The sequence below is a fragment of the Gopherus evgoodei genome, chromosome 8, assembly GCF_007399415.2.
Source record: "Gopherus evgoodei ecotype Sinaloan lineage chromosome 8, rGopEvg1_v1.p, whole genome shotgun sequence".
NCBI lineage: Eukaryota > Metazoa > Chordata > Testudines > Testudinidae > Gopherus > Gopherus evgoodei.
In genome coordinates this window covers 18,472,247-18,497,578 of record NC_044329.1, presented here as the reverse complement: position 1 = coordinate 18,497,578, position 25,332 = coordinate 18,472,247, and the positions used below count along the sequence as shown (strand labels likewise).

The 25,332-nt window shown below is 42.0% G+C and overlaps 1 protein-coding gene and 2 long non-coding RNA genes across 5 annotated transcripts in view; 2 read left to right on the top strand and 1 right to left on the bottom strand.

The window, feature by feature from the left end:
• The window catches only part of LOC115656530, a 24,680-nt gene extending 6,551 nt beyond the window's left edge, over nucleotides 1–18,129 (bottom strand). Inside the window, exons 1-2 of the long non-coding RNA XR_004001688.1 lie at nucleotides 18,046–18,129; nucleotides 10,439–10,444 (exon numbers count right to left, since the gene is read on the bottom strand). This is a non-coding gene — a long non-coding RNA (uncharacterized LOC115656530). The remainder of the gene's footprint in view (nucleotides 1–10,438; nucleotides 10,445–18,045) is intronic.
• PPP2R2B (protein phosphatase 2 regulatory subunit Bbeta) overlaps nucleotides 1–25,332 on the top strand; it is a 330,603-nt gene that overhangs the window by 252,528 nt on the left and 52,743 nt on the right. For all 3 annotated transcript variants that reach the window (XM_030573339.1, XM_030573340.1, XM_030573341.1), the window contains 3 exons: nucleotides 8,353–8,450; nucleotides 12,503–12,668; nucleotides 16,063–16,175. In XM_030573339.1, coding sequence (XP_030429199.1) covers nucleotides 8,353–8,450; nucleotides 12,503–12,668; nucleotides 16,063–16,175 — 377 coding nt within the window. The remainder of the gene's footprint in view (nucleotides 1–8,352; nucleotides 8,451–12,502; nucleotides 12,669–16,062; nucleotides 16,176–25,332) is intronic.
• On the top strand, nucleotides 18,101–25,332 carry LOC115656529. The gene is made up of 3 exons (XR_004001687.1): nucleotides 18,101–18,186; nucleotides 19,288–19,290; nucleotides 25,320–25,332. It is a non-coding gene; the product is annotated as an uncharacterized LOC115656529 (long non-coding RNA).

Genomic DNA, 25,332 nt, shown 5'->3' with positions numbered 1-25,332 from the left:
TAAACCAAGAAAAGTCCAGCAGATTCTATGGCCAAAAACTCCCCCTGTTCTGCTCCCCCAGAATAAAGCAACAAAGTGGCCAGGGTGATTTCTTATGCCCCAGGAGCTGGGTATGGATTTTTCATAAATTCTGACCCCAGATGTTTTAAATAGTTCTGCTGACAAGGTAATCCATTAAGTAGCTGGATGCTGTCTGAAAAATTTCTTGTAGTGTTGAAAGTTTTTAATTAATTAAAAATGAAATGGTTTAAATGTAATCAGCAGCAGTTGATGGAGAAGATTAAATGATGAAAAACAAATACAGTTCCAAGTGGGTGATTTTAGAAGGGGGGAAAAACATCTGGATGCAAGGGTCACATTACTAGTTACTGTGGTCACATCTAAAATTTCTCCAGTTGCCTTTATAGCTAATGCTCCCATGCTATTTACAGCATTTTCCCCAGCTGACCTCTATACTAAGGGTAGGGAGTGCCATGAATACCATAGTTTGTGCCAGCTGATGATCAGTGAAAAATTAGGAAGTATTGAGGAACATCCGCTGTATGTGTTAGTTATTGCCATAGAGACCTGGGTTCGAACATCTTCTTATCTTTATTACTGTGCACACATTTCTATCACTTACGGTATCATTAAGGCACAGTTATGTATGTTACTGTGTTCCAGACTGGGGCTTAGCTAGAACTTTGCCAGGCAAAAAGTGCATGACTCTTTCCAGAGAAAAGATCTAACTAATGGAGTTTGCTTTGAGTATGGATCTAATTTACACTTTTTTCAGTTGTTTTTTTTTCATCTGGAATAGTCCTAGGGAAATGCGAGGCTTGACTTTCTGCCCATATTTTAATGCATTCGAGTTGCTACTTTCAATGAGAAGCACATAAATTCGGAAAAGAGTAAAAACACTGGGCAGGATGGTTCACAATAAAATATGTTTATAACTGACATTTTATTTAAACTGTAAACTTTAAATATGTTTCAAAGATGAAATCACTGTAAAAGAAAAAGGCTATTCTAATCAGAGATGGGCCCATGCCACAGATTCGAGTTTGATTCCAAGGACAAACTTCCCCAAAGTTGGTGTGTTCATGTTTCAGTTGTGAAGTCTAGAGCTGGCTCTGGATGTGATCAGATACGGGAGATGAGGGAAAAATATACCTGTTGCACTTTGCAGAGGCTCGTGCAGACATTTTCCTCATATTCTGTCCACATAGCTTGGCATGTATCCTGAACCAAATTTTACTTCAATATGCAGGTTTCAATAAACCCCACATTTTGAAGTGCAACTGAACAAAGTCACTGAGTTTATCCTATTTTCTTGTTAAAAGGGGGGAAATTACGAACTCCTACAAGCTCTTGATACAAAAGCATAGTGGTGGTGTTAGCCGTTTGAGCTGAGATTTGTAATTAAAATGGGGATTAAGGGCCTGATCCATGGAACACTGAGATCAGTGGATATTGGACCAGACTCCCAATCCCTTTGTTTGGTATCACAAAAGAGGGCCCTGGTTCTATAAGTAGTCCTCAGACCTCTTAGCAAACCTGGGCTGGGTTGTGAATTTGTAACAAATCTCAAACCAGGTGAGATTTGCCTGGTCTAGGGCTTTCATTGCAAACATTTAGCAGATCACTAGTAATCATCTGTGTTGTGTGTTGGGATCCCAGTTTAATTTCCTTTGTCTTTTTGATCAGTAATTGGAACCTTTTCTGTAAATAACTTAACTGCTCTGGAAATGAACCAGATCAGCTGGATGTTTTGTGAACTTGGGCTTTTGCTTGTTTCACTTCCAGGCAGCTGCATCTAGTATAGCTTAGCCACTGTCTCCCTTATGTAAGCAACTTTTATGGCACCATCCAGTCCTAGCCAATCAATTAAACAAATGCAAGGCTAAACAGTGGAGTTACTTGGTGGATCAGAGAGAGCTGCGTTTTGCTCAACGTTATTTATCTGATAGCAGATTTCTTTGAATGACAAAAACTTTCAATGTATCTCTACTGTGGAGGTAGCTTCTCAAGCAGCTCGAGCCAATGCTGGAAATACACATGAAAGAGTGAGCCATGTATGTACGCAGTGCCTCGTCCATGCCTGAAGTCTGTGGATAAAGTAGAATATTCTACAGCTCAACCCCTACCCTGCATCATTAAAGTCTCCAGCCCTGCATGCATGAGGGTGAGGGACTGCAAGGAGATTATGGAGCAGGGCATAGTGCAGGATCCTTGCCCTCATCTGACTGAAAAGCCTACATAAGGCCAACCAAAAGAAGGTAGAAAAGAGGAAAAGATTCAGCCTTTTATATCATTGATTATTTTATTAATCCATCACCATTTATTCTTATGCATTCCTGCCCTCTGAGTCTACTCCCACAGCTCTTTCAGATCCCCTATCAGTGCTAAGGGGCAGGCTTGAGTGACAGGGACTTTTTCTGTACATTGTTACACGTCCTGATAACTGCAAATATCCATACAAGTCACTATAGAAGAATGTAAACCCAAGGCCAGAAAAAAAATTATTCTCTCTAAATCAGCACCACAGTGCATAATGTGTTCAAGTAACCTGGACATTCCTGGCACTATTGCATCTATCTCACCACTCCCAGGTTCCCTATAAATCTTTGATAGGTCTAGGCAAGGAATATATATATATTTTTTTACCTTGACTCGCCTGTTTCTATCCATCAAAACCAAGTAATGATGAGAGAATCACTCAAGAGGAGGTTCAGGGGAGGTCATGCTGCTCGTGTGTAAGTAATTTTGTTGTGTATTTATTGTATAGTTAAGGTGCTGTGCTGGAAAGGGGAGCTACATATGGTGTAGGGAAGTGTTAGGGCACCATACAGAAGGATTTGGGTCACTTCCAATCTGGGTTGAATGTGAGCTGGTGATCTAAAGTCAAAGGCTGTGTACTTTATTATCCGTTCCCTGGGCCATCAGTCTCATTGTAACATCAACGTTAAATACAGTAATAGATTACAAACCTGTGTTTTAGGGACCATGCAGGAACTGTACAAGTGTAGAAAGGAGGAGGGTCTTGCAGTTAGGCTACAGGACTCAACTGGGGAGTGAAGGTCAAATCCTGGTTTTTTTCCACAGGCTTCCTATGTCACTGGGAGCAAGTCACTTGGGGTTTGTCTACACACACAAGTTGTATCATTTTATTCTGGTATAGCTGAAGTGGTACAATCCCTATAGTATGGACAGTTATACTGGGATAAAGATGCCATATAGCTTATTGTCGTGGGCTATGGGAATAAGCTATACCAGTATAAGGCACTTCATATCAGTATAACTAAGGGCTTGGCTACTCTTGCGTGTTACAGCGCAATAAAGCCGCCCCGGGCACCCTAGCTCAGTCCCCGTCCACACTGGCAAGGCACGTAGAGCGCTCTGACTCCACAGCTACAGCGCTGCGGGCACTCCAACTCGGTGAGTGGAGTAACGTTTGCTGCGCGCCCGTTGGAGCACCGCGGCGCCAGTGTGAATGAGGTGTTGCATTACTGCGCTGTGATTAGCCTCTGGAAACATCCCATAATCCTGTTAAGTCAAGCGGCCACTCTTGTCATTGTTGTGAACTCACTGTAGAAATGTGGATATGCCCTTTCAAAGCTCTGTTTCTGACAGCTGGCTGCTTATCTGCTCCGGGACAAAAGAACCATTAATTAGGAATGCTGCTTGCTTTGAGTGAGTGAGAGAGAGAGAGAGGCGGGGGATGGGAGGACTGCTGCTGTCTGAATTTACAAGACAGCATGCTGACACACTCTCAGCCCCCCAAATGACCACTTTCTCTCCCTCCACACATACACAGCACACACCCTGCCACACTCGATCCCACCCCCTGCATTTGAAAAGCACGTTGCAGCCACTTGCATGCTGGGATAGCTATCACAATGCACTGCTCTTTGTGGCGTTGCAAGAGCTGCTAATGTGGCCACCACGCCAGTGCCCTTCCAGCCGAGAATGTAAACACTCGGCAGCGTTTTCCCTGCTGCGGTCTCCTAAGGCTGTTTAACTCCCAGTGCTCTACAACTGCAAGTGTAGCCATGCCCTAGGTGTTATATTGGTATAACTATTTTGGTTAAAAAAAAATCATACCTCTAATTGTGGTATGTAGTTAAGGACCAAATATCTGTCTTTGTTCCATAGCTGTAAAATGGGGATAATAATTGGCCTGTAGCTCGTTTATTTAAGGTATGAATAATACATGTTTGAAGCAAGTCAGGATTCATTCACAGATGTCTCCCTTACTAAAAAAAGCATGAAATGTGTAGTAAATGTTGATCGGACCACATAGTCCAGCCACGTCCAATCGAGTTATTTTGGCTTTCCACTGGTGTAAATCAGAGTAGAATTTGGCCCCTCTGTATTGAGGTTCATCCCTTTTGTGAAAGTTGGTACCAAATGGTTAAAATCTTAATGGCAGATTTTACTACTCACAAACCCAGGCTGAATCCGAAGGGCTCCATATAATGGAATAGAAATGCTTCACCTTACTGCTTTCCAACTGAGTGCGGGGCAGGCCACCACCCCTGCCACTCGGTAGATTTTTGTGTGTTTGGATGGATGGGGTGTTGTCTACCATAATCCTCTTGAGTTTCTTTTCTGCAGCGCTGGTTCTGTGTGCAATGAAATATTATCCCTAAATCTATTCACAGCAACCAAATGTTATAAATGAATTAAGACAAACTTTAGAAAGCATTCACATGTCACTGCAATTATGCTTAATGCTGGAGAGGCAGGGCAATATGGGGAAGATGTGTGAATATTAATAGAAGCAGCATGGAGTTCATTACTCACCTGCCTGCTGCCATCTGGATTGTCACGGCTCAACAGACATGTTGGGCTCCTCGCACATTATCAGGGAATGATTGGATCCTAAAGTGAGCGAAGGGATCCCTATGAAGACATAAAACAGTGGACATGATGAATAAATTGTAGATGGCCGTGTGTCCCCAACACTGAGAAGGGGCAACCAACTCCCATCAGGCACATTTCTGGGTGATGGATAGGAAACCGTAGGACAGCTGTGAATATCAGATAAGTAGTCATGGCATCTTTCAGCAGGGCATGGTGTGGTAGCTGGTGGCAGAGCTATCTTCATAAAATGCCAGGTAGGCCCTATGACTAGGACATCAAGGTAAATAAATACCACCTTAAAATAAGACTTGCTGGGGCAGATAGGGCTTGGTAGCCTTGATAAACAGATCACCTAGAAGGGAAACTCTCATTTCAAACCGGTGGTGTCCAGTTTGGACAGCCAACCTGTAAAGCTTGTCCAATAAGATATGCCCTTTTGAACTTATGTCAATGTCAAGTGTACCTCAAAGAGCAGAGTTATTCCTCACAAGCCACCTGCAACAGCCTTATCCGACTGCTGTAACTGGGCAAGTGCTGCTAAAGCTAAATATATTGGTAGGCTGGCTTTTGCAATGATTGTGGACTGAAGATGACCAAGGGGGAGGCCTAATATTAGATATATGGATGGGATATCAGCGGACTTTAGAGAGACCAATATGCATGACAGTTAGATGTACATTAATACGTTTTGGAAGAAGGCTGTAGAAGTTGCTTACCCTGATTAGGGAAGTGTCAAGAAAGGTCTTGTGTCCCCAGTCGTCTTCCACACTGGAAGGCTTATTTCCTGTTTTTACTCATGGACCATAATCTTCCCCACATTAATAGTGAAAAGCAAAGGAGAGCTGAACAGAAAGGTGGGCAGGAGAGTGTAACACACAGTCTGAGCAGTAAGAGCTATAAATGATGGTTAGTCCACCAGGATGTATGAGTGGACATAGCATGGAATACCAGATTTGGCCTTTGTACAGAGGCTGGTTGTAGTGGGTCGCTGTAGTGAAGCTGGAGCCTAAGACTCACCCTACCTGTGGCTGTTCTCTTCCACCAGCTCCTGGAATCCCTTCCTTGTTCTAGCCAGATTGTGGAGATCTCAGTTATACCGATTTTTTTTTTTTAATAACAGAGATTTGTGATTAAAGCATTGGAGTTGCTAGAATTAAGGTGAATCTTCAGGCCCCAGAGTTAATCTGAATATTGTTGTTTCTTTAAGAACATGTTGGTTGGGGTGGGGGAACATCCAGGAGTCACCGTTTCAATTTAGTCTGGTAGAAACTTAATGTATGACTGAGGTGGACTTCTCCTCCCCAAAGGGCAACAAAGAATGATCTCCTTGTCACCCAGCTAATAGTATCATTGGAAATGGTTTCCCAGCTTGAGTTAAGTCACCAGGCACCAGCCAGATCTTAGTAGAAGAATAAGGGGAAAATAACCAAACAAACTGGATCACTGAACTTTTTAAAATGGGCCAGATCTCACCTGACATACATTGAAGCCATTGTGGTGTGTCAGGCCATAAATCGGAAGCAGTTTGGTCCGGAGACTGGCAAAGAACAGAGGCAGTTTATGTGGGTGCAGTGGCATCAGTCTGGGGACAAGTAGAGGAAGATGACTGATGCAACTAACATCTGTAACTTGAGATCACGAAGTGCAATATTTAAGATGATTATGCAATTCAGGACAATTAGAACCTGGAGGAAGAAAACTTGCCTGTCTGAGATACCATTTAGAAAGCTACTTTTCTGGGTTTGCCAGAACTCTTGAGGATTTTTTTTTTTTTTGCTGGATGGCATCTTGATTCACACTGTGTAGAAGACATAGACAATAATCAGCATTCACAGTGGCTTCTGAAGTTCGCAGAGGTGTGTGTGCGCGCGCAAAAGAGAGATCCATGTATATTAGTACCTTCCTAATATATATTTTGACTGTATCTTATATGTTTGGATCCAATTCAATGCTGACATTTATTTAGATGTTTTTCACCTGTCTCAGACTCTCGGTGCATTACAATAAAATACAGATTTTGATCCGGTAAAGTATATGCTAAAAAACAATCAGTGAGAGCTCTTGTGGTATCTACAGCGCATCTAGAGGGGTCAGAAAAGCATCCCTATTCAGGGAAACACCTAAGCACCTGTTTTTCTTTAAGCATTCATATGACGTCTGAGTGTTTGTACCCAATGTATGTGCACATACATACATATAAGGGGTGCACATGTTTATGAGAAGTTGTTTGTTTAGATAGACACACGCACATACAGAGAGAGAGAGAGGAGAGAGAGGTTACATAAATAAAGTATGAAAAGATAAATTAAAGTTCAATAAAACTGACTTGTACACAAGGGATCTGGATACCAAAAGCTAAAACGAAGTGCCTTTCATTTTAAAAGATGTCCTTTAGCCAGCTGCTGGGTTTGAGGCCGTATTCCTTCTCCCCCCTGCACTGTTTTGCCTTTGCTGAATACTTCACTCGAAGACAATCCATGAAGACCAGTAGGGGAATAACCACAGTAGAATTAATCTCTGACATTCTTCTAAAAATAGTCCTAATAAATCCAATCATTGGTGGTTCTACTGCCTGCTTTGCCTCAGGGGTAAACACCACTGAGTAAAGCCTTTAAAGCATGGCTTTCCCAGATTGTGACCCCCTGTATAAGTTACTGGTTCCTGTCTGTTCCATGTTTCTCATACATTAGGACAATTCACCTCACTGTAATTTTGACCGCATGTCCGTGTTCACACAACTGTTCTTTTGTTGATTGTGTCGGACTGCACCACGTTGGGGAGACTAGATGGCAATAGTGTGGATGGAGTGTTTCCTTTATTTAATCTGAAGTACAATATGGGAGTTCTGCAGTGGGCAGGGCAAACGGCTCACATCTAAGGCTATTTTGCCCTGTGGCTTTGAGCAGGGGAGAATGCAATGGTGATGAGCAAGGTCCCCTATCTGCCCCATCCTCTGACTTTGCAGAGATGGAAACTACCAGAGCTCCCCTAGAGTCAGAGGGACGTGGAGGGAACATAGAAAGGAAAATATGGATCTGAATGATGACACATTCACTTAAACCTGCACAGGATCTTAACGGCTTTTGGGGGGCTTTTTTATTGAGCACAGATAGTAGAAATGGGTGGTGATTACAAAATCTTGATATAAATCTAGACCTAAATGTCTCCCAGAGTTTTGGGTATGGTATTGGTTTGGGATAACACCGCTATAGAGATATAAAACAGCCACAAAATTTGCTTCCAGACATGAATCCAATTCTTAGTGTCCCAGAACTCCATGTGTTTATATCAGGTTTTAACTCATGTTCGTTCCTAGTAAACTGTGTTACAAAATTCCAGGAGCATATTTATTACAAGAAGAAATATAAGAACTCTGGAAACTTCTCTGGGGAGACAAAGCACTGACAGTACGTTTTTTCCTTAATTGCACAGAGAATGGTGTCTTATAGATGCCCATGAAAAGCCAGTCTGCAGTTACTTAAATTGCCTTTGTCTTCTTTTTTTCAGCTGACATTATCTCTACAGTAGAATTCAACCACACAGGAGAATTACTAGCGACAGGGGACAAGGGGGGTCGGGTTGTAATATTTCAGCGTGAGCAGGAGGTAAGTGCTACTGAATGCAAAATGCCTATTTTATCCTTTTAAAAGAAACTTCCTGCTGCTTCCTAATCCTCATGTGTCACTCTTCCCCCCTCCAGTTCTCTTCTGGCAAACTACAGACTGCAAATAGGCCATTAACCAAAATAGGACCGTATTCCTCTCAGAAAGCACCTTTTAAAATGTTGCATTTTCTGCATCGTTTTACTTTCATTGCACTTGTTGGGAACCTAATGCAAATTGGATCAAGCTTCTGCATTAGAAACTCCAGTGGTCCTAATTGTGTCATTTGCCAAACCTAATAATGCTCTTTGAACTTTGCTCCTTTCATCCAAATTTGGCACATTCATTGAACCTTCTCATGTTCACAGCCTTGCTTTGATTTGTATCAATTTGCATTAGCATGTTAGAATTCTGTAAACCTAACTACCTGCCTTCTGATCTCAAAAAGAACAGGAGTACTTGTGGCACCTTAGAGACTAACATTTATTTCAGCATGAACTTTTCATGAGCTACAGCTCACTTCTTCGGATGCACAGAATGGAACACACAGACAGGAGATATTTATACATACAGAGAACATGAAAAGGTGGAAGTATGCGTACCAACAGGAAGAGTCTAATCAATTGAGATGAGCTATCGTCAGCAGGGGGAAAAAACAACAACACACTTTTGAAGTGATAATTAAGATGACCCATAGAAGGTGTGAGGAGAACTTAACATAGGGAAATAGATTCAATTAGTGTAATGACCCAGCCATTCCCAGTCTTTGTTAAGGCCTGAGTTAATTGTGTCCAATTTGCATATTAATTCGAGTTCAGCAGTCTCTCTTTGGAGTCTGTTTTTGAAGAGGGGCATTGCTGGCACATGACGGCATATGTCACGTTGTCTATAAGCGAGGACTGGCCTCCTCACTCTCACAGATCCTGGGAGACTGGCCAGTCCTCGCTTATAGACAGCCTCCCAACCTGAAACAAATACTCACCAGCAGCCGCACACCATACAACATAAACACTAACCCAGGAACCTATCCTTGCAACAAAGCCCGATGCCAGCTCTGTCCACATATCGATTCAAGTGACACCATCATAGGACCTAATCACATCAGCCACGCCATCAGGGGTTCGTTCACCTGCACATCTACCAACGTGATATATGCCATCATGTGCCAGCAATGCCCCTCTGCCATGTACATTGGCCAAACCGGACAGTCTCTTCGCAAAAGAATAAATGGACTCAAATCTGACATCAGGAATCATAACATTCAGAAACTAGTGGGAGAACACTTCAACCTCTCTAACCACTCAGTGACAGACTTGGAGGTGGCAGTTTTGCAACAAAAAAACTTCAAAAACAGACTCCAAAGAGAGACTGCTGAACTCGAATTAATATGCAAATTGGACACAATTAACTCAGGCCTTAACAGAGACTGGGAATGGCTGGGTCATTACACTAATTGAATCTATTTCCCTATGTTAAGTTCTCCTCACACCTTCTATGGGTCATCTTAATTATCACTTCAAAAGTGTGTTGTTGTTTTTTTTCCCCTGCTGACGATAGCTCATCTCAATTGATTAGACTCTTCCTGTTGGTATGCATACTTCCATCTTTTCATGTTCTCTGTATGTATAAATATCTCCTGTCTGTGTGTTCCATTCTGTGCATCTGAAGAAGTGAGCTGTAGCTCATGAAAAACTCATGCTGAAATAAATTTGTTAGTCTCTAAGGTGCCACAAGTACTCCTGTTCTTTTTGCGGATACAGACTAACACGGCTGCTACTCTGAAACCTTCTGATCTCAGTTTCACTCTCTTTTTTTTACACTGATAAAACACCCCAGATGTCAATGGAATTGCACCTGATTTACCCTGGTGTCAGTGAGATCACAGCACAGCCTAACAGTTGGTGTAAGAGCCCCTACAATTTTAAGCCATAATTGCCATTTCCCTTGTTGTTCATGCTCACGCCACCAATAACATGCGTAGGGCCTTGTACTCCCCCCTTCAGTGCGAGATGTGGAGGGAGCAAAGAAGAGTCAAAGGGGGAAGAGAAGAGTCAAAGGGGGCAAAAATGTCTTTGTGGGCCAAACGTGAACTTTGTGACACCGCCTTCTACCTGAGAGTCCTCTGTCAGTTCTGCTGGGTTGAAGCTGTGTGGCTCAGAGAAGGGAGCAATGTCAGGTTGGGCAGGGAAGAGGATCAGTTGCTTTTTGTGGTGCGATTCTCTGTCTGTCTGGCAATATTCTCACTGGAATAACTGCCAGAAATGAATGCTCTTGAAGCACTATTTGCTCCTGCTCTGGGCTTCTCACTTCTCACAATAGGTGGTGCAGGCAGGGCAAGCTAGTGGCAGTGCAGAATAGCCCAGAGAATAGTGCTGAGGGGCAGCCCACGCGAGCAGTGAGTTTGGCTCAATTGGCCATCACTGCTCACAAGAGTCCCTTCGCTAAAGAACAAGATTTGGGGTATGTGCCAAGAGCTGTGGGGGGAAGCTTGCACAGTATCTGGCTGTACTGTAGTGGGCTGTCAGCCTTGCTGGTGCGAGTCTATCACTTCCAGGAGCATCAAAAATTCTCAGAGAACAGAACCTTTCACATTTAAAAAAAAAAATCTACTGTAGCATAGATGGATAAGAATTATCAAGGTGATCCTGGACATAAACCTTACCTCAGAAAAACCTTCCTTAAGAGCTTCTTGGTAGCTATGTATCATTTGTGGTTCATTTCTGAAGGACCCATATTTGCACATGGCATTGAGCACACAATTAAAGATCTCTGCACATGTTGTGGGTCCAAGAAGCACAGAATGGGTTTGGCAAATGAAAACTGTCTCAGGCCCTTACAATCTGGAATATTTTTTCCCTCCGTTTCCAAAGCTGTCTGATGCTAATTGGTCTGGCACATCTTGTGCATACTTCACAGTCTGATCTGGATGGTAGCAAAGCCCCCTTTTGTCAATGTGTTCTGTTAAGGTGGAGTGGGATCTTGGAGGCCTGGCCATGATAGGCTTTAAAATGTCTTTAGACTATAAAGTTTATTTTAAAGTCTTACTCTCAAAACTGTTTCTGTGTATACAGTATACCGTGGGAGGGGCTGTTTAGTTTAGATTATATATGCACATACCATTCTTATCATTCCCAACACTATTTTATTTCCTGTTCTCTTTTTTTTATTATTCTACTATATTTCTTGAACTTTAAACTTCCTTATGTGCTACAGGGTAAATTCTGTTGAATTCCTGCTTTACAGAGATGCACCATTTCTGGAGGGATGTTAAAGGACCTGGGTACATCATTTGAACACAGAAAGTCAATCCATACAATAAAGTGTGTGCATTTCTATTCTATTAAGGTTCTTATATAGTGCTCATGACTGTAGTATCTGAGTGTGTCTGGGAGCATTTAACTACCTCAGCTTCACTTAGGCTCCAAGGTGCTGAGCACCTGGGCACCTCACGGATGTCATGGGGCTTGAAGGTACCCAGCACCTGCCAGGCTTGCCCAGCACCTTGCTGGACTGAGCCCTTTGCCATTTTATGCAACATTCATTCTTGCACAGATTGTTTCCTTTCCTTGGTTATTTTGTTTCTGCTGTATATTTATAGGTCTTCAGGGCAAATCCTGCTCACCTTATGCCAGTACAGAGCTCCACTGGCATCTATGGGGTTGCTTGTGTGAGTGAGTCAAACAGGACTTGGCCCTGTATCTGAGCCATTATCTATCTCTCCTCGCCAATTTGCCTTGGAGAGAAATGATAGGGAGAATTTCATTCATTCCAGAAACAAAGCAAAACAAAGGCACCACTTCCTGCTCATATCATCAGCATGCAGAGAAACTGACACAAGAGGAGAATACATCGTGCCGGAAAGATCTCATGTGTCGGCTTTGATGTCTAAACTGTAATGTGTCACCGTAATCAGACATTTCCCATCTCTTAACAATCCGCAGAGAACAAAAGAATCAATAGAAAATTTGTGCGCGCTTGTGCGTGCTCGCTCTCTCGTTCTCTCTCTCTCTCTCTCTCAAAATTTCTTTTACCATTTTTTTTTCTCACTCCTGCAGAGTAAAAATCAGCCCCATCGTAGGGGAGAATACAATGTTTACAGCACATTCCAGAGCCATGAACCCGAGTTCGATTACCTGAAGAGTTTAGAGATAGAGGAGAAGATCAATAAAATACGATGGCTCCCGCAGCAAAATGCAGCCTACTTCCTTCTCTCCACCAATGGTAAGTAACAATAATAATATATAATGCTTTGCCTTTCATCCATGATTTCATGGTGCTTTGTCAGCGTGAAAAAAATAAACCTCACAGGAGCAGGCCCTCATCTCAAAGAATCTCTCCCAGGAGAGAGAAATACATGTGGGGAGATGAACAGAGAAGGCTGAGGTAAGTAACCAACGTTCACCTCCTAGTTTTAATCTTAGTTATACTCTTGTCAATTTTTATAAATGATCAAACACTGTACTAACATTTAATGGGGCCTGCCCTAGCGCACCTCAGCCTTCCCTTTGTACCTGTGGTTTTGGTCCAGGGCCTACCCTATTTGAACTCCTTTCTGCCTTCCATTCAGTCATGTAACTCCCATTACCTTTGGAACAGACTCTTTCATCCATAACTTCAGTATTAGGGAAACCTTGCCCTCAGGAAAACCATCTTCACATTTTTTGTAGTAGTTTTAAAAAAAAAAAAGACTGATTTTTGCAGCGTTTACTCATGCTGAGTAGTACTTACACAGAGAGGAAGTCCCATTGAAATACTATTCTTCTGGGATCCTGGAGAGAACAACAGAGAAGTGGAGTTATTTAAAACAGTTATTGGGATCTGTACTTGTACCATATCCCCCGATTTCATCTGGAGTTGCTGGGTCTCAGCGCCTCTCAAGATTAGGCCCGTGGTGTGTCTATAATCCACACACTTAAAGTAAAAGGAAGAGGAGAAGCAAGAATTAGGAGGGCCAGGAATATTCATGTTAGGAATTTGATACATTCAATAGGCTGCACTCTGGTCTCACGTACGCTAATGTCTGACCAGTGATGTGACTCTGGATTTTAACTGGTATAACTAAGATGAGCATTTGAAGCCCAACCTTGGTGAGAAAGTTCTTCAGCCTACGGGGCAGAAGATCTTAAAAAGCCTTGAAGTCATTTTTTCTGTCTCTGGTCCCTGTTTCTCTTGGTTTGCTCACCTTGAGAGTTTGACCATGAGGGGGCACAAGCACAGGGAATTGGTATCTGTGACTTGTCGCAGCACAGACAATGGTCAGAAAATGTTGTCTTTGTTGTTATTTCTTCTTTCTGGCAAAATCCTATTTTAAAAAATTAAAGAATGATTCTATTATAAAACATGAGTTTAAACAGGGATAACATGAGCCCAGCTAGAATGTGTATTTCCCTCACACAGGGTTCTGCAGTCAGTTCGCACTTGTTCGTTTGCCACTAAACAGGGAGTTTTCTTCCCTCTGACTATTTATTGCGCTCATTATGTTTCTGGATCCTGGAATCTTTTTTAAGAAAAAGTACAGCTGATTTTTTTTTTCCAATTTGCAGCTGTGTTTAGCAGGGCAGCTTTCTGTTATGCTCAGATAAATATCAGGAGGATCCAGTGATATTACTTGGGATAAATGGGACCTTAAGATAGATGTGACTTAATTACTTGAGGGGAAAAGGAGGGGTCTAATTATCTCCCATAGCCAACTTACTTTGTATTAGGGAATTTACTTTATTGATCATTGTAATAAAATTCAAAGACTTATTAAACTCATTGGGGGGGGTCATTGAAATGCAATGAAGATTAATTATAGAGCATAATGTTCTGTTAATTGAGTTTTTAAATAGTTTTTTGATTAACAGGGATATTATCTTTCCATTTGGGATGGTGTTTCAGAGGCTTGCAAGATATCAAAATGATTCTTTAAAAAATAACTCCCATGTTAGTCTGTATCTTTTTGTTTTTGTTGTTAAACTAATATTTTAGAGGGGAAACCCCCTGAAGTTAAATGGGTTAATAAAAACAAAATTAATGGCAGTCTAATGGAATTGCTGTGTAAAGGAGAAAATTAAGATGAATGATAAGATTGTGTTTTAAAGCTGGTGGAAGTGATGATAAACTGCTGATAGAATCTCTGACAGGCAAAGGAAAAGAAAACACCATTATTCAAAATAAAGACCACATGTTCCTGGGGCTCTTCCACCTAAAAACCTTCATGGCACAGGATAAATGGGATGTCAGTAGTTGGAAAAATCCAAGGAAAGATGGCAGTATGGGAATTCAAATTGGTGCTTTGTCAGCGTGAAAAAGATTGTGCAGTTAATAATAAAATGCCAGTTTCTGTTCAAGGTAGTGGAAAGGGGAGTTGAAGCTGACTTTTGAGTGAATTACAGACATGATTTTACTTCATTCTGGGGGTGTTCTTTTTACTATGTTCACAGTGTGAACTTTAAATCACTGTATATTTCACTGTATTACATCCTAGATTTCTTTGCCTGAACTAGTCTCCACCCATGGACAAAAACAGAAGTCAAATTTCATGAGATCTGTTGTGTGCGGGGTAATTTTTTAAAGTTCATGCACATATGACCACTGTTCTCTAAACACTGGTGTATAGCTGCACAAGCACTACTTATGGTTAATGATTCCACTGGCTGCTGGAAATATTCAAAGACGTGATGGATAGAGCACTCATGAATATTATTCTCTCTTTATTTGTAAGAGGACAATTGTGCTTGATGGAGGAATTGAATGAAATGTTGTGCAAGAGGTCAGAGTAGATGATTGTAATTGTTTCTTCTGACCTTAAAATCTGGGAATTGCCCTGTATCATGGCAGTTTGCAGTAATAAGATAGGCAGTAGAGACACAATATGGTGATGTGGTGTATTATCAGCATTTAACATGTTTTCAGTGATTTGATTAAGCATTTGGACCAAGTTAATTTGGAAATCATACTAGCAAGTAGTCCGTTTCCCCTGGATAACTGCCATGCAACCTGGCAAATTGTAGGAGGAAAAATCATATAATACGGTGTTCTCTTGATTAACTTTAGTGGTAGGTATACAGATATGCAGCAATGGGAGAAGAAAGACTTTGTATGGATTTGGTCTGTAGGTGGTGAGTTCTAAATTAAACTTCTCTGCAGACTTCTGCCTTCTCAGAACAATGTAAAAAGCTCTCTCCTCTTGTACCAATGCCCATGTTAGAGTTTCTAGTGACACACTGTGGCGTGTACTAGATAAATCCTAAACTCTGTATACTGAATCATGTGACCTATGGTCATAATCTCTGCATCTGAGACCTGGAAAGTCACTTCTCAAATAATTTGTCTACTAATGCTTGTTTGAATCAGTCTTCTTAAGTTTGTAATAAATATGTCAGCAGTTGCCTTGCAGCAATAGGAAGGCCCAAGTATTCCTGGAAAAAAGTGTTGATGATAAGCAGCGTTTCTTTCTTTAGAGCTGATTCTTTCCATGTCCCTAGATCTTATTCAGATAAGACAGGAAACGGGAACTTTTTTTTACATTCAAACCAATTTTTGTGACATGGGCATTTCCATCAAGCATTCCTTTTAGGATGTCCATTTTCTCAGGCATAACTATACCTTCTGCTCTCTTTTGCTCTTCCAGATAAAACTGTGAAGCTATGGAAAGTTAGTGAACGAGATAAAAGACCAGAGGGCTATAATCTTAAAGATGAAGATGGCCGCCTCCGAGACCCCTCCATGATTACAATGCTACGGGTGAGTTAATTGAAACGCCTAAGGGTCAAGGAAGAGGTACAACACAATAAGGACAGTAGCCGAGGTGATGGTGGGCCATGTCTTGGTAAAGATGCGTTTGTTGTTACAATAACATTGATGATGCTAGAGCCAGGAATGCTTGCAATGCCAGGTTGGCTGCTTTTGCATGCATGACAAGAACAGCCAATAGAGCTCTGGAACTGCAAGACTGAGTAAGGGCCATGGAGCTGGAGCAGGCTGTAGAACCTTGACCGGGGCTCTGGCAGTGACTTCAGGGTGAAATGCAGAATGCAAGCTTCCTCTTCTTCCCCCGTCCTGTGGGTTCTGGGTTCAGAGCAGCCCAGCCCTCTCTCATCACAGAGGTTCCCTAAGAGTCTGCTTCAGTAATGAGCTGAATAGTGCAGAGCCGCACCAGCCCAGAATATAGCCCCGCACTTGCCCTAATACCTCACAGAAATCCTTTTTCACCATCTGGTATTCATGGTGGCTGCTGTAAATCTAGAAACCTGCAGATTCTCAGGAGAGTTACTCATTCTGAATGAACAAATGAAGATAAATAGGAAATGCTGTTACTTCCTTTAAATGTGAAGGCAAGCACAGAGACCTCTCTGATATGCCTTTAATGAATTCAGCCTAGTGTCAGATGATAGGGCATGGTGTCACATGGGTCATTAAGGGGTAAATCCTGCAGCTTACATGCAGGCTGAATAACACAACTCTACTGGAGAGAGCTGTAGGTCGGAGTGGAAAGAATCCTCTCCCCTCTGGTCATTCTGGAGTACCAAACCCCACCCTGCCCCTGCCTCATGTGTCCAAACTCTGCACCTCTTGTGCTGCTGAACATATCTGGCACATGCCTGTATTCCTGCCTGGCGGTGAAGGAGTTAAAGCATTTCTTTTCTTTTTTTTCCTTAGTGTTTGACTTGGGTTGTTGGAATGTAAGTACATTCTGTAACTGAGTTTTCCCTCCCAATGTAAGAAGAAGATTAAAACCGGCCTCCCAAATCAAATGTAAACACCTAAGGCTACGTTTTCCATTTTACTACAAGGGACATGCACGTACAAAATCCATTAAACAAGTTTTCTTCTTAGTCACTGGAACGCCACTTGCCTTTCTGAGTGCTGTACCAAGCTGTTGTCTTACGTGGTTTTCTGGAGCTGACACCCTGAAGTCCAGGAGCCTTGCATCTGAGAGTGCTATGGGAGAGCCTCCACAAGACAAGGCGGGAGTGATGCTGTGAGGGCTGTAACGCTGGCTGGTGTTTGGAAGCTGTAGCCCTTAGTAGCAAATTTCACCTGGTCCATCTTTGTGTTTGGTCAATTTGGTCTTTCTCATGGGGGATGCAGTATTGTCAGGGGATATCAATCTCTGATCTCTAATGTGCAGACTAAGAGCTAGATTGTGTCTTCTAGGCACAGCCCTGCAGGGGGAGTTTAGGTGCTGAGGGGGCCTCTCAGCTAATTCAGTCAGGATTCTTCCCAGGACTCCTGTGGAGTGCTCTCTGAAGCTGCAGCTCAGCTGTTTTTTACATGGGTACAAGACTTCTCCCCTGTTCCTTGCCATGTCTGCTGGCTGAAGCAGTAAGGTCGGAAGGCCAGGGGCCCTGTCCTTACTTCACTGTGCCTGGTCATTTTATGTGAAGGCTAGCCCTGCAGGCAGCATAAGCATGGAACGGGGGTTCTGCAACCTCATCAAACTGTCACTGGTTATTGAACCAGAGTGTGAGAAGAGGAAGGGGAGAAGCTCCTTATATCTTCTGCTCCCCATGGGGCCAGTTACCAGTTAGACCAGTGGGTCTCAAACTTTTTCACTGGCAACTCCTTTCATACAGCAAGCCTCTGAGTACAACACCCCTAATAAATTAAACACACTTTTTAAAATATATTTAACGCCATTATAAATGCAGGAGGCAAAGTGGCGTTTGGGGTGGAAGTTGACAGCTCACGATCCCCCATGTAATTACCTTGTGACCCCCTGAGAGGTCCCGACCCCCAGTTTGAGAACCCCTGAGTTAGACTGAAGCAGGCTTTCTGTTTAAACATGGAGCGAGACCACATTTACCTCAGCTTGTCATTGGAGATTTAAAAGAAGAACACCGAATCTAAACTGTAGGCCTAAAAACTCCAACTGAACAGTCCATCTGATGTGCTGTTAATCAGACCAGACCAGTCAGTAATTTGTTCACACCATCAGAATTTGCATTGGAAGCAGGGTTGTTTTTTTTGTTTTAAATATTATTTGTTGCTGTGATTTACCTCTGGCTCACTTTTATAGCTCCCGTTTTCATCACAGATCAGGCCAATGAAAACATTTAATAACCCCAGACAGCTAATTAATCCTTGCTGAGAAATGAATGGCTTCTATTTTGAATTGCTCCTACTTGCTGGTAGGCATGTTTTGGTTGTTATTTTCCCAGAGCAAGAAAACATTTTATTTCCTATATGTATTGTTGTGTTTTAAAGTAGCATTTCCAACCCGATACGCTGTTAATTAGGAAACCCACTAGAATCATTTCTCCAAAATTTGAATGTCAGACTCTATAGCTTCCTGACCCATCTGCATGTAGAGCCTCGGAGACAGCTTTTGCTTCAAAGCAATATTAAGGGGTATTACTCTAGTTATTGCTTTCTTCTGTGTCTCAATGCCTCAGAAAAGCCATGGACTTAATGTGGGAAAGGCAGGTTCGCAGCACAAAGGCGTGGAACTAGTGTCTTTATTTCATCTAGATCTGCAGAAGAAAGATCCGTGTGCTTTTTCCATATGGCAGATTTGTCTGCTTATGCCTCAGCTGCACTCATTCAGCTCCTGTTTCCCAACCTCTCAGTGCCCAAAGGTGACAGTCCACCCTGAGTGCTTTCTAAGCAACTACAGCTAATCGAGAGGCCTAATAAGCTATGAAGAGAGCAAACACAGACACTACTTTTCTGCAACAGACAGCTTGTTCACTACATTCCATTTGCCTGGAATTAGAATTTTACTGCCACTAGGATTATTTATTTATTCATATTCATATAATATAAATTCATTTTGCCTAATGTCACACCAGCTCGGATGTTGTAGGTCTGAAAGCTGGGCTCGTACCTTCCTGGCTTGGCCTTCCATTTGGGAGAGGCTGTGAAAAGAGGAGCAGAGAGAGAAATCCAATGGGAGAAATGAAGAGAAAAAATGAGAACTGAAAAAAGAAGAGGAATTCTACTAGCCCCAGGGACCCACTTATGTCAGTTTAGTTTTTTTTTTAGAGGTACATAGCCCCATTTCCTGTTTGCTAGAAGAAGTTGTTTGTTTGGGTTTTTTTAAATAACCCAACAGAGATTTAATTTACAGAGACAGAGGAAGTTTTGTGAATGTATTTGAACTGGTTTTGCGAGATTACCATTCTCATGAGCTCCACGTACATTCTTGTACATTCACATACGAACTTAGTGCCAATATGTGGCCCAGAAGTATTTGGACCCAAAGTCCAGTAGGTCAGCAAGATGGGAGCCCGAGTGTCTCACAGAGTCATTGTTCAGTTCCCACTGTTCTTGGCAGAAGCTTGCTTGCTTGGAAAAATCAATATAAAGTTTATGAAACTGCTATTAAGTTACATTTGATTCAGAGGTTAGGTCAAGGTGAATTTAGTGTTTGATCTGGAGGCACAGCACCCCTTTTCTATTACAGGGGAAGCAAAAATCTACGACTCTATTCTGACCCCAGGTTCCTAGAGACAAAATTCAAAGGACGCTCCCAGGGCAGTGGAATCTCGATCTGAAAGCAGCAGACAAATTCTTCACATCCACTGACACAGTGCTATGTTCTTGTGTTGAGCTGCCATCAGCCATTGTGGTATGTTCTTGAGGACTGCCGACCTCTCCTAGGAAGAACAAACACCTAATGCTCCCTTAGCCAACTCATAGGTTAGAGTCATATTTGTAATTTGTTGATGCTGCTGAGGATTGTAAGCAATTCCCATCTCCACACTCTTCGTCTATTTTGTTACAAATGTTGGGGTAATGAAAACGCAGTCAACCCCGTTATATAATTACAAGATCACAGTGGTGCACAAACAGCCCACATTATTCGGTTTAACTTTGTTGAGCTGTTTTCTTAGTATTTCCTCATGCTTCTCTCTCTCCCCCAGCCCTTCCCCTCCCTGGGCTCTCTGAGATGCAGATACTGACATGTGATTGACTATGGCCAAGTGAATACTGGCATGTGATCAGTGGGATATTTATATGGTTATGAAAATTAATAATGCTTACCTTCACTATTGATTACTGTCATTATCTGATTGTATTTGACTGAATCCTGGGGTTCTCATATGTGATCATGTGGCCTAGCTCCAAAGATCAACTTAAATTCTATTTTTAAAAGCATTTAACCTTTTATTATATCTACCTGTCTGTCGCTCAGTCTTTGCCTCTGGCTTCAGTGGAAGCTGAAGAGACAAAGTTACATAGACTCCCACTGACATCAGTGGGCTTTGGATAAGGCCCGATGTCAGCACCATACATGGGCTTTAGCCATGAGTCTCGTATTAATGTGTCACATTAAAATGTATTCGACCCTTGGAGTGAACTAAATCACATCTTATACTGTGCAGAACAGACAAGCCAGTCTTTTCCCTGTCTTTAGACCGGAGAGCCATTATGGACTCCCTCCATGCAGTATGTGCTGGTCATAGTCCTCGCAGCATTAGAATTGTTCATGAAAACATCTTTTGGAATGGGCAATGTCTTACCTTTTCCAATGAATAGGAAATCTTTGAAACACAGCAGCAGTTGCTGGAGTTATGGGCTTTCCCCAGATACTGTGGCAAGCCCCAGTTTCCTCTGTTATGACCATTCTCTTTTCATAACCTTCCTTTAACTGCCATTAAATTATCTGGAGGCTTGAGATCTGTAAAGGTCAGACTGGGGGTAGGAAGGGAGGAATATGGTGCTTGGATTTTTCATGGTTCTGCAGTCAGTATTTTATCACTGTCAAAAATGAAACCCTCCCTGACCCAAGTGAATTTTCTCTGGATAGTAAATTTTATGTCATATGGTTTTCTTTTAGTTCTTGTGAACCATTCACACAACGTGTCAGACAGGGGAAAGAAGGGGCTGTCAATGATTTCTCTTAATGCTCTCTGATGGTCCTCCCTAGAGCGCTTGGAATTTCATCTGGCTTGCACTAAGCTGTAGCATGCAAAGTTTCCTTGTGTTTCCATTTCCTACTATGTGCCACATTTGGATGTATTTAGACACAGACCTGCTACCATAGTTCTAGTAACATCCTATTGCTGAAGCCAGGTACTTCCAATGCAACAGTGAAACCCAGTTTTGAGGAAGGAGGTGTTGCCACATGTGAAGAAGCCAATGGTCCATTCACTTTACTATATGCCTCGGTAGTTTTCTTGTGCGAAAGTTAAAACCCAAACCAATAATGCCTCTGGCCAAGAGCTATACAACTGGAGGAAACCTACTTCTGACCCCAGGTGGTAATCATTTTATGCATCACATTTGATTATTGATAACCTGTATCATTTTGATTCTGGTTACTATAACTGTAAATACTAGTCTTAGTTATATATTGGCCTAATCCGTTTTCTGAATCCTGCTAAGCTATTTGGCTCAAAAATATCTTGCATCAATGAGTTCCATAAGTTAATTCTAGGACTTCTAAAGTCGTATTTCAGCTTTTTGACATATATTGCTTTTTAGCTCCATTGACTCACCCAGCACTGCCTTCCATCACATGTGGCTGTCATTGGAGCAGAGTATGTACAAAAGTACCGTCATGCACTACTGATTTCGGAAACTCTTGCTGTTGACAATAAACACCCCCACATGTACACACACGCACCGTTTTCAGATGGCCTGTTTATGCCATGCCACGCTGAGGAGTGGAGATTGGCCAATAGTGAGTGAATGTTGCCAGGGTGACATGAAATGGTATTGTTTCTCCTGTAGTAAGTCATGTTGAGATTAATTTTATTTTGGCTTGTCCCTGACCCCTCTTACCTTTTCCCAAGCCTCAGTCTTCATTTGGTTTTGTTTTTTTTCCATGAGTTTTCTACTTGGTACCATTTTTTTCTGTAGCAGGCTGGAGGTTTTGTCTGCTTTAGAAGCAGGCTTTTTAGTAAATTGCTATGATTTCCTGATCTCTGTAGCAGTAACTCCCATGGGAACATAGAGTTACTACTTTACAGCACTTTGAAGAAGTAAAGCAAAATGTAAGTGCTAAGTATTGTGTATGGTTATTATAATGTCATCATTCCCTAAGGGTAGAAGGTTGGAAAATCGTCAACTAGACTCCACTTTGAGTCTGATATTCTGATAATTATATAGACGGATATTTACATTGATTTAACTGTTTCATTGCTGTCTAATAATAATCAGTTATGTGAGTCAACAACATGGAATGCCGGTACTTCAGAGTATACTGCTGGATCCCATTGCAGCAGAGACCAGCAACAAAAGAGTTTAAAAAAAATATTGCTGCAACTATGTCTTACGCATTCCTCCTAAATATTTCAGTTTATTTGGGAGTGTTGCTCTCTCAGGAATTATTGTTATTTATATGAGCTTTCCAACCCATATCATGCACCAGAAATAATGAAACTCTGCTCAGACTGTAAAGTGGCTTTTTTGTTTTTATAAGGAGCTCTGCTTATTTAGCTATGTGCCTTGGTTTTATGGGTGTAGAGCCCTTTGGCCAGTGAGGCTTTGTCTACACTACACTGCTTTTAGCGATACGGCCGTGTTGCTAAAAGTCGGGCAGTGTAAATGCTCTTTGTCAGCACATTTGCGGACAAAATACATCCACCTGCTACGAGCGGGTTTCATGTTATCGACAGGAGAGAGCTCTTGCCGACAACGAGCCGTTTACACTGCCACTTGCCTCCGCAAAACGTTTGTGTCTTTTGCGGGTGTGGGGCTTTTTTAAGCACCTGTAAACAGCAAAAGTTTTGTCTGTTCAATTGGCATTGTAGACAAAGCCTGAATGGGGATCTAATTTTGCACCATCGAAGAATTTCCAAAGTGGCCCTATGTATACATTTGTACCAATGCTATGGGATATTTGCAAGAAATAATTAACACAAATAATATCCAGGGCTTAAATCTCTTTAAATTGGGAATGTGTGTGCTTTGATCTTCTCACACTGCAAATCAAGCTTCAACTGAAGCTTCAGTATAAGAATTTTCCCACTTTTAACTATCCTTCCTGCTAGAAAGGAGAAGGTTGCAAATACCCCCTGGGGTGCTGTGCTCAGTTAGACACTTTCTGTCTCCTTTGATGATCAGAACTGAGGGGGGGAAATTATCTGGGGCAGAAACAGCTCCTAGGCTTCATTTTGTGGTACAGACTATCTGATGTTGGGGGGGGAGGGGAATGAAAAGGCAGCAGGCTGCATTTCTTATGCTGCCTTAATATTTCATTTTTTGGTTTAAACTGCAGCAGTTAGTGTCTTGCTAGTTAACCCTTAGACTGCTGGCATTTTTCAGAGTGCCAGTCAGATAACTGTTTAGGAGGATCGTGTGTTTGTATACAAAATGTGTGTGCATTCCATAAAAGACTAATTAGTTGTTTTGAATCTGACCACGGTCCCAAATCCTGGATGGGCGCAGGTAGACCCCTTCATCTGTGCAGAGTGCTGGAATTTCGCTGAGGCTCGGGGCGGTGGGGGGAGGCGGAAAACTCTGCTTACATGGATGACATTGTGGGAAAATGTCAGGAACATTGGACTGGCCAGTTACCATTCAGTAAATACCAGGGCTATTACCTTTGCTCTTAGAAAAAGTTTTGAAGTATTCTGCTTAAATTTTCCATGTTTAAATTTCATCACATTACAGCCTGTCATAAACAAATAGCTAAGGGTTAATGTTCTTTTACCTGTAAAAGGGGTAACAACAGTAACCTGAAACACCTGACCATAGGACCAATCAGGAAACAAGACTTTTTCAAATCTGGGTGGAGGGAAGTTTTGGGTGTGAGTTCTTTGTTCTTTGTCTTGGTTCGGTGACTCTCTCGGCTCTGAGAGTAATTTTTCTATCTCCAGGCTTTCTAATCTTCTGTCTCCAAGTTGTAAGTACAAGGATAGTAAGACAATAGGTTTATATTATTTTCTTTTGTATTTACATGTGTGTAGTTGCTGGAGTGTATTCTTTTTGAATAAGACTGTTTATTCATTTTTCTTTTAAGCAATTGACCCTGTATATTGTCACCTTAATACAGAGATCCTTTTATGTCCTTTTTTCATTCTTTTTATATAAAGCTTTCTTTTTAAGACCTGTTGGAGTTTTTCTTTAGTGGGGACTCCAGGGAACTGAGTCTGCAGCTCACCAGGGAATTGGTGGGAGAAAGAAGTCAGGGGGAAATCTCTTTGTGTTAGATTTACTAAGCCTGACTTTGCATACCCTCTGGGTGAGGGGGAAGAGAGATTAGATCTCTCGGTACTTGTGTTTCCAGGACTGGAAGCAGGGAATCTCCTAGGGTCGTCCAGGGAGGGGAGCCTGGGAGGAAGTAACAAGGAAACAAGGGGAGGGGGTTATTTCCCTTTGTTGTAAGACTCAAGGCATCTGAGCCTGGGGGTCCCCCAGGGAAGGTTTTGGGGAGACCACAGTGAGCTAGGCACTGTATAATTCCTAGCTGGTGGCAGCGATACCAGGTCCAAGCTGGTAACTAAGCTTGGAGGTTTTCATGCTAACACCCATATTTTGGACGCTAAGGTCCAGATCTGGAAAAAAATGTTATGACACAGGCCTATCACACACCGCCAATCTAGGGAGGAATGATTCTGATGGTAGGGAAAGGGGTTGCCATGGGATGAAATTTAAATATGGAAAACAGAAGCAAAAATATTTCAAAAATTTTTCTAAGAGCAAGGTGTATTAAGCTGTGGAATAGCCTCTCCGTAGATTTAGTAGAAAACCCATCACTGCACAAATTTTAACCATAGCTGTTCAAAGCATTTAAGGGTATGTTGTAGGGTTGCGGTCCTGCTTTGATCACAGGGAATGGCAAAGGTGGGACATAATCACTCTTTCAGCTTGAATTTTTATCATTTTCTGATTGAGGCTAGTAGTTAAGCGTCACTCCCAAGTAGTCTAGTGTGAACAGTGCTTACTTGGGGAGAGGGATGCAGGGAATGGATAATTTGCCCAAATGTGTATGTTAAGATTAGAATTGGAA